This window comes from Brassica oleracea, chromosome C2 (assembly GCF_000695525.1).
Source record: "Brassica oleracea var. oleracea cultivar TO1000 chromosome C2, BOL, whole genome shotgun sequence".
Lineage (NCBI taxonomy): Eukaryota > Viridiplantae > Streptophyta > Magnoliopsida > Brassicales > Brassicaceae > Brassica > Brassica oleracea.
In genome coordinates this window covers 15,998,270-16,008,459 of record NC_027749.1, presented here as the reverse complement: position 1 = coordinate 16,008,459, position 10,190 = coordinate 15,998,270, and the positions used below count along the sequence as shown (strand labels likewise).

The following is a 10,190-nucleotide window of genomic DNA, read 5'->3' as shown; positions in this document are numbered from 1 at the left end:
TATTAAAGATACAAATCATTAAAAACCCAAATGAACATTGTATATATAAATTATTTTTACTTATTATATGTTCTTTTATAAATTATAAAATAATATATATATATTGGATAATTAAAAAATCAGTAACTATTACGTATATGATTTAATTGGTTTGAATACGTAAATAAATTTTATTAATCCAAACAATCACTTTTTCTATTTTATATTAACGTAGTATTTGATTAAATGAACAAATGAAACAGATGCTAGGTTTTCAAATCCATATCAACACTATATGCATGCAGTCCCTCCATCATCAATCTCATGAACATTTCCACATGCCATATATGGAATGAAATCTTTTGTCTTTTCCTTTGTTTTCTCAACCTCCAAATGTATTTTCTTTGTGAATTTAGTCTTAACCCGTGGAGCACGGAGAGCTCTTTTGGCATTATGAATCATGCACTGCCTTTTTATATCATTTAACATATCTAACAATGACCTTTTTTGTGCTTTCCTAATAGTCTTACTGAAGGACTCACTAAGGTTGTTGAGATTGTCATTGCAATTTGATCCTAACCTAAAAAAAAAAGCTCTCGACCATGTTCTTGGGTTTGTTCTTTGAAGGGAATTATACGCACCTGCACAATAAATCTATAGAGCTCGCATATGCTCTTCAAAATCTCATGTAGTGTAGCTTCCTGCTATTCTCCAAAATATCCTCTCCAATTCGGGATCCTTATTGTCTCTCTTCCAGTTTGCAAGAATGTGTCTGGAACACATGCGGTGTTCTGCTTCTTGAACCTCTTTTTGACAGTATTCACAAATCTATATAAATAAGAAAACACAACACAATAAGCACATAAGAAACAAATATATAACTAAATCAATGCTGAAACCAAACCTTTTTCTTGTCGGATATTATGGTTTGTGTCCCCCCCCCCTTCTTGTCACTTACAAATGCTTGACAAACCATTCCCAATTCACGTTGTTTTCATTCTCTACAACAGCCCAAGAAATTGGCACAATCATGTTGTCGCCATCTCTTCCAACAGAAGCTTGTCGATGTCCTTTAATATCTCACTTCAAGAACGCCCCATCTAATCCTATAATAGGCCTACATGACTTTATTCAAAATTCCCTTTGAGCTGCGAAACATACATATAACCTATCAAAGCTTAGCTTGCTTCTTTGGAGTAACACTAGGAATTGTCTCTATCAGTGGCAAGTGGTAGAGCCATAATTTTTTGTATTGGGTCAAATTTTTTTAGTGGAGTCAAATTTTTATTTTAGTTGGGGTCAAAAAAAATTCTTAAATAAAAACAAATATTTTTAAAAAGATAGTGGGTTCAGCTGACCCCACTACCACAACACTGCCTCCGCCCCTGGTCTCTATCACCATGTTTGTATATGGATTAGACTTTCGTATCTCAGCTTCATAATCCCATATACGTGAGAAATGAGCTTCATGGCTTTTTTTTCCTTCTCGGAGAGCTTAGACTTTGCTTTTGCTTAGTGCTCCTCAATCAAATTGTACTCTCTCTTGATCATCAGCTATCCCCTTCTTTGTAAGTTTCAGATTGATCCTTAACCTATCCGCAAACAGCAAAGCAATTGTTGATACCTTAAGCATCTTCGAATACCCTGATCTCATACAATTATGCTCATTGACATACACTTCATCTGATCTTGTGCCTCTTTCGTTCATAAGAACAATAAATCCTCCAAGGGAAATTCGCAGAGCATTTCGCTCCCATTTTCATTGTTGTGGACTTTTAGAGTTTAATATCGTAACGGGTCTTCAAAGAATTATCTTAACAAAGCCAACTTGAAATCTTCTACACACCCAAATGTCTTTTCCAATGCCAGAAAACTCTTCACTGTCGACACTATTTGAAAACAACTATCTCCGCTCCAGCTCCTCTTTGTCTTCAACTGTAGACATTGGATCCGGTATCCTCTTATTGTCCCAAATATCGTCATCACTCTCTCCATCACTCACATTCTCGTCTTCTCTCGCGATATCTCCAAAATATTGTGATAAATCTTCACAATCTTCTTCCACGCCTAGTCCATGGTCTTCTTCTACTACTCGACTTTCTTTAAGTTCGTCCTCTTCGTTATCACTACCAGCACTTGTAACTACATCTTCATTAACATCCTCATGCTCACACTCTCTTTAATCATGTCCATCTTCACTGCTTGTTTTAGCTCATCTCGTTACAAGCTTATTCCTCTGCATCATCAATATTTTGAAGTCCCTAAGATCTTCGCCTTCTTTCTCTTTACAATCACTAGAATATTTTTACGATTTAGTTGGTTACGGGAATTAGGGTTCACAACTCGAGCAGAATTCTTAATTTAATGAGTCATCAAAATGCACCGTTTTATAAATTAACAGACGTAAACGTCTAATTAACGGTCGACTTCGAAATTATTAATAAAGCTGAGTCAATATAAGTTTAGTATTAATTTGGGAGCATTTTATAAGTTTAGGATTTATTTTGCTTGCTTAAAAGTTGGAGTTTTTTTATAACTAGGAGATGTTTGGGCTTTCCGCCCAAATAATCCTCCCAGGCCCGAGACCCGACTGACGCTAATACCATATATGGTGTAACACATCCCTCCAACGGTAGATCAAACCCATTAATGAAACAGCACCAACGTGTGTGCTTAAACTAACTGGACTGTTATATCTGTATAAGTTGGAGCTTTTTTTTTGCTTATTTTTGAAAGTTCTTGATTTAAATGGCGTTTTCTCAATAAATATAGTTCAAGTTTTCCCTGAAATAAGAACAACTCTTCCAAAAAAAAAAAAGAACAACCCTCTCTAAAGGCTAGGGACGTCAAAATGAAAATTTGAAAACGACAAATCATTTCACAATCTTTATGAAATCGTACGGGGGAACCAACTCGGGTCACATTGAAGCCACTCTCCTTTTTCTTTTGACAAAACCCTAAAAAGGGGTTAATGTTTATGTTATATACACATTACAAATTATTTTGGAACAAAACTTTCACCCCATATAAAAGAGTTTAATTGTCATTTTCATGGCAAGTATTTAGGAAAAAAAACTAAAGGACCTCTGGATAAAAAAAATATAATGAAAAGCATATCTTATACGAGATCCTGACAAGAAAAGTACTGTATATTCAAGAAAAATACTGTACATTCAATAAAAAAAGGGAAAATTGTTTTTTTATAGCAAGAAATGATAACTATGTCCATTTATACTAATCTCATATATTTTATGTCTCATTAGACTAATTATTTTCAAAAAGACAATAATGCCCTTAAAATTGTAATTTTTAAATATAATAAATAATCAGTTCGATCAAGTGGGATCGATCGATCCGAAATTACAAAGTCGAACGGATCGGTCGATCCTGATCATTATGCAGAAAAAAATGCGGAGCATATACTGATCGACCTGGTCCATTTCACTCGATCGGCAAAGGTCGGTTTCATACAGATCGACTGATCGATCAGTGGAAGCATAGATATATGAATCATGGTAGAAATAATGTGAAATTTTTGTGAACAATCAATGAAATATAGAAGAAGCCATGAGAAGAAGGTTACAACTTTTTTTCGTTTTTTTTTCTTAAAATTCGATTTTTTTCAAAATATGAAAGTGAATATTCCCAAATATTTTGTTTCCATATTTTTAGGAACTGATTTATTATCCGTAGAATACAGCTAATATGTAGAAATCGGCTTCTACAGGTTTTTAGAATTATAGTAATATGTAGATTTTGATTTCTACATGTTTTAGATTTACAATAAATCTGTAGAAGTCGGTTTCTACGTGTTTTGATTTATATTAATGTGTAGATTTTGATTTCTAAAGATTTTAGATTAGTAGGTTAAGCGCAAAATGTGTATTCTAAATGTTTTTAGAATACTCTTCACGTATTCTAAACATTGTAGATTCAATGAAAAAAATGGATTTCATTTTCTACTTCGTAGAATGCCATTTCTACTTTATTTAGAACAAAATCTGAAAGTTATGATTTAAACATTTTTAGAACTGAAAAAATACCACTAAGTTCATATATGTATTTTATCAGTATTTTTCAATTTTTTTTTGTTTGTAAAACTATTTATTAAAATTATTTTCAAAAGTATTAAAGGATATTATAGATAAAAATAACACAAAATAGATATTAGTCTAAAATGACATAGTTATCATTTTTTTGCTACAAAAAACAATTTTCCCTAGCGTTTCTTTAACTCCTAAAAGCCTAGATTTTATCATCGAAATGGAAACGAATCCATTTCACAGTTTTCTTTGCTATATTTCTGGACCAGTTGATATTAATGCCATTGGCCCATTGCCAAGATGACATAGAAAGGGACCAACTTGCATAACGAATACGTAGTAAAAGTAATTCCAAGATGATAGTAAAAGTTCAAAAATAAAAAGATGATACTAAAAGTAGCTGAGTTTCAAGTTAATTCGTATAGGATATGGAATTGAAAACCCTAAAAAATATAAACCCTAGGCTGAAACTTTTTACCTGTATAAATTGAATGAGAAAGAAACGATATTTCTAAATCATACCAAAAATCATCTTTTGCAAGCAGATCTGCAATTAACAAACACAAAACCATGTCTTTGTCACTCTATATCTAACCAGTTTCTTGTTAGACATCTCTCATGTACCTACCATTAATATCTGTAAAGCAGTTTTTGTCTTGGAGTCAGAAATCAGAATTGGACGCTTACTCCCTCTCACTTGTTTCTTGGTTTCATCTTTTATCTTTCCTCTTTTTAGCTGCTTCTCTCTTTTGATGATGTGAAAGTTGTGGTATTATTTCTAAAAGAAAACGCAAATTCTTGATTTTTGATTTCTGAAGCTTGGTGATGTCTTCTTCCAACAATGATTACAATAATGGCAACAGTGGAGTGTACCCTCTCTCTCTTTACCTTTCTTCGCTCCCGGGCCATCAAGGCATCATCCGTAATCCCTACAATCATCAGTCAACAGCATCTCTGGGTCAAATGGTATCAGCCGTTCCTGAGTCTCTGATCGATTACATGTCGTTTAACTCAAACAGTGCTGTGAATCAGAAAGGTTATGAGATTCCTGAGGTGTCGAGAGAAATCAAGAAGGCGGTGAAGAAAGATAGACACAGCAAGATTGACACGGCACAAGGTCTTAGAGACAGGAGGGTAAGGCTTTCTATTGGAGTTGCTCGCCAATTCTTCGATCTCCAGGATATGTTGGGGTTTGATAAAGCCAGTGAAACATTGGACTGGCTTCTCAAGAAATCAAGAAGAGGTATCAATGAGCTTGTCCAAGAAAAAAAACTCAACAACAAGGATGAAGATTTTAGAAACAATAGGGGTGATGTAGAAGAGGATGAAGATGATGGCGATAAGAGCTTTGTGTATGGTTCGAGTCCAGATTCCTGCGAAGAAGTGGTATATGAGGTCAAGAAGACTGAGAAGAGCAACATATCTTCAAAGGGATTAATGGACAAAGCTAGAGGAAAGTCAAAGCAGATAACAAGAGAGATGACCTATGATCATCCAGAAGCCGTCTCCGAGATCACACAAACTGAAATCATGGACCCATTCAAGATGTCTATAATCTTCAATGAAGGGGATGACATGACACACTCTTTCTACAAGGAAGCAATCCAAGAGTTTGATAATCAAGAATGTATCTTAACCAAGACAAATGTCAATCTTCCCACGGATATGGATCGAAGTTACAATCAGCATTATGGGACGTGTATGTCAAAAAATCAGGGTTCTAGCAGCAACTACAATACCATCCTGCCTCAAAACTTGGATTATGGTTATGATCAAAACCCTTTTATGGATCAACCCTTTTGTGCAGTCACCAACAGGAATTTCCCCAGGGGTAAAGTTTGGGTTCAAGACTCTTCTCTGGCGTAGTTTATGATTCTTATGTCTTTGCATTCCATGATATGTATCTTTTCTCTTCTCTTATCTGGCAGGGTTTCCTTAAAGGTTGATATTCTCCCGGCAGTAGGCATCAAATTTAAACATGTAAGGAAAATAATCCTTTATTTCTTTTCAATGTATATTAAATCGTTGGTTATTTGTGTTCTTCTAGATATACGCTTGTTATCTGATCTTTTGTGTTATTGATCAAGATAGCTTTTTATGATTCAGTGTCTACCTTCAAATTGTTTAGCTATTTCAAGTGGTATATTGTGTAACCTTTAAAGTATATTGAAGATGAATCTAAAAACTATTTAAATATTTGGCGAAACCCAGTCCAAGATTCATACATCGATTTGGTACTACAGACAACAGTCCTTGAGACTAATCAATTTACAGTTAAACGTCTCACAGAAAACTCTATATAAGGTTCGTTTCCTCAAATCCTAATTTCCATTATGACCCACATAATGAGACATGCATGATTAGGATTGAAATGAAACTGAGCACTTGTGTGTGTGAACCGTGGAAGCGTGCCTTTGGTTATGATTTGGGGGCATCCAAATATGTGGAACATAGATCTTAGTTTTGAGTTTTGACACTATATATTCTCTTGGTCAGATAAGAATCGTTTGTGATTATATATGCTTTTTCCTAGATTGAAAGTATATATTAATGGCGACTAGAGTTAGGAAATCAAAGAGGATAGTTAACTTCTACGTTTTGTAGTATCATCAAACCTTTGGAAAAAGGATCTAACTTCTACGTTAAAACCTACTAGATCTCGATCAGTGCAACCGCGCAGATGTTTGTTTTCATTTATTTTTATATAAACATTTTGTTTTCAATTCTAAATTGGTATATATTATAATATAATAATAATTTTACCGTATATGTTTTTTATTGAATTGGTTGTTTCAAACTTTCACAAGTTATTAAAAAATAAAACTTTTAGCTTCACAGATTTATCTTATCGAGTAAATTAAGGTTGTTCAAACGTAATAATATTAGAGTATACTTGTTCTCCATCAAATAGATTGTTTCAAACTTTCACATGTGTTTATTTTTTTCTTATATATTTTTTTGTTTGTTGGATTAGTATTTCATTATTGAATAAATAAATAGGAATAGAATTTGGAAAATATTAAAATATTATTATCTCAAAGATAATCAAACATTTTGCAAAATAAGAAAGTTAACAAAAACTAAACTTAAAGCTTCGTGTATAAATTTTATAAAGAATTTAATTAAACATTTAATTATATTTTGTAAATGAACTATATACAAAACACAAATCAATGTGAAATCAGTTTAGTTTTAAGAATGTACATGATTAGATGTAGAAGTCTCGAGAAATATTTTTACTCCTTGCAGTCTCTTTCAAACCCGATGGTACATGCACGGGGTACATGATATGGAAGTAAAAGTAGATAACAAAGTTTCCAGATCACGTTTTTTTTGCTTGGAAATGATTGATAGTTATTTAGTTCCTATAATATAGCAATATTGTGTTATAGACATATTATTTAGTTTCTATAATCTAGAAAGTGAGTTATTTAGACCTATAATATTGATAAGATTTGAAATTAAATGTAACATAACTTTTTAGCATTAGGTCTATTTTTTTTAAAAAAAAATCACACATGAATTAAGATTGTGATTTTTGTTTTAATATATAAGATTAGGCCGTTAAATTCATGACTTGGATGTCAACGAGCTTTTATTGATTTTAGTAGTTACTTTTGACGTGAGGTCCGATTGGTAATGGTTGTAGCTTTAAAATTATTGTTGTAGAAAAAAATTTGTAGACTTTTTGTTGTGGCTTTAGATTTTATTGCTGTAGAATTTCATGGAAAACACTAAAAAAATATTTTGGATATTTGGCTCTACAGAGCACTTGTACAGCTGTAGGTTATTTCAAGAACTGTGGTTTAAAAAAAAAAATTAAAACTTGATTGCTCTGAATTTGGTGCTGTATAAATAAATAGGGCCGTGGACAGCACCTACAATAACTACCAATCACCAATCACCCTCGTGATCTGTTTAAGTCATTTTTTTTGTCAAAGATATCTATAAGTCGTTTATTACTTGGAAATTTTGTAAGCATTCAACATTTCCAGATATTTATTACAGCTTTTAGTGGAATTTAGAATATAGTCTGAAAATTACAAACGCCAGTTATCTCTATAATCTAACTATAAAACCATTTGAAATCAAGATAGGTGCTCAAGATTTATAGTTTATTTTTATTTTTTTGATAAGAATGTGAATTTTCATTATAAGAATAATGATACAAGGAGATACATAGGACTTGAGTGAACAAAATTAATAGTTTATTTAGCTAGTATACTATGTTGCCCCGTATCATAACACAAGTTTAAATCTAAAAATGTGTATGAGACGGAAAAAAATCAAGATATATATATAGTTTCAAAGAAATGTGAATATTTAATAGTTTCAATTTAGATGTTCGAAGAGGATGCATTCAAGATTTTACTATTTTATCACTTCATAAATTATCAAAATAATTAGCTTTATAGATTAAGAGACATATAACATATAATTAACCGGTCCAACTTGCTTTAATCTCACGGTGAGATTCTCACCGGTGGAATCGCCGACGGCATTTGTGTTGATGGTAGAAACGGTTAGTGAATTTGTTTGGTCTATCACGTAATTACTTTGGTGGTTGGGCACATTGAAGACGATTATTTGTATACCCAACATAATCGAATCTTTCATTGACTATTATCTACAACTAGACTTATGAACTTAAATCTGATTTAGGAAACAATTAATTGACATTTATCAGCTTCAATTGCTGAAAAAATAACAGAGACTATAGTACGTTCTTCTCTTAGATATGCATTGTAAAAAAGAACAGACTGCTTTTTAGCAAAATGTGGTCCAATTAATCTTTTGTACCAAACCTACATTACTTAGTAATGACATTTACCATTTAGAAAGAAAAAAAGATATGCATTGTATCCATCAAGTCCTTTTATTATCTATTATTTTCATAAATTTAGTTTTATATACATTTATTTTTTTAATTTGGAACTCTACCTAGATAGCAGCCCTTTGTCTATGTGTTTTCACATCGAGAATTCTTTGCAGATGAAGAGATGTCAAAGGGGCTTCTTACTTCCCAAACAGATCCTCCTACATCTATATATAAACGCTGGTTTATCAAGAATACGCAAGAAAAACACTTCGAATTGTTGATTCAGCGCCAGAAATGGCTTAGAACCAATGCATTTGCTAACACATATGGATGTATATAAATTATAAACTCTTCCAAAAGCGATTCGCTGGAAAAAAAATTTAGTTAAACATTACGAACCTCGTTGAAAACACTTACCTAATAAAACTATTTGAGTATATATTATACTCCCTCTGGATTTAAATATATGATGTTTAAGATTTTACACACATATTAAGAAACAATAAATACATTATTTTAATTGTTATTTTTTGGTTATATCAATAAATTTTCACCACTAATAATTTTACTTTTTAATTTATGTTTAAATTTAAAAATGAATACATTAATTATATCTCAAAACATCATACATTTATATACAAAATAAAAAGATATAACATCATACATTCGTATCCGGAGAGAGTATGATCCACGCATCATTGTTTCCTAAATAATCAATGAATCAACCTTAAAGCTTTGTGCGTTGACGTTTAAATGCTTGGTAACCAATTCTTGCAACGAATTAAAAACAAAGAAATAAATGCTCTCTAAAATTTAGACAATGATATACAATAACAAAACTAATGCAGCTGAGATATATATATATATATATATATATACCTTTGAAAGTTGTTCCTCGTTTCTTCAGATTTCAAATCCGAATAGCATTCTGAAGCATGGAATACAAGCTTGACATCTTGAAGGAATATATAAGCAAACAAAAGATTTTTAGTTGGCAGAAAGGAAAAATGAGATTAGAGTTGGTTCTATCTATATATAAAGTATTTATGTTGTTTCAAAAAAAAAAAGTATTTATGTACATACATATGTTTTTTTTTGAAGAAAAAAACAAAACATATGTGGGAGAAAACTACCAAAACTATGTGAAAGAGTTGGGTCGGGTATTCGGATTAGCTTCAGTTTCCTTCAATTCTTCAAAATCATTTCATTTTCTTGCTTTTTTCCACACATCTTCTTCAACGCAAGTAACAAGTGTACTGGCAATTTATCTAGACTTGGCTAGCTGAATTAGACCATCCGCAATGGTGAGACTCATTGGAGTCCTTAGCATAAGAGCATTTCAGATTAAT

The 10,190-nt window shown here is 32.1% G+C and overlaps 1 protein-coding gene across 1 annotated transcript; it reads left to right on the top strand.

The window, feature by feature from the left end:
* The first annotated feature begins 4,498 nt into the window (after positions 1-4,498).
* Positions 4,499-5,983, top strand: LOC106325998 (transcription factor TCP1-like). Its single transcript, XM_013764042.1, has one exon. It carries the CDS (start codon positions 4,848-4,850, stop codon positions 5,886-5,888), a length of 1,041 nt encoding a protein of 346 aa, XP_013619496.1. The 5' UTR covers positions 4,499-4,847; the 3' UTR covers positions 5,889-5,983.
* Positions 5,984-10,190: the final 4,207 nt, after the last annotated feature.

Coding starts and splice junctions, on each gene's coding strand:
- LOC106325998 (XM_013764042.1), top strand. CDS start 4,848: ATGTCTTCTTCCAACAATGATTACAATAATGGCAACAGTGGAGTGTAC.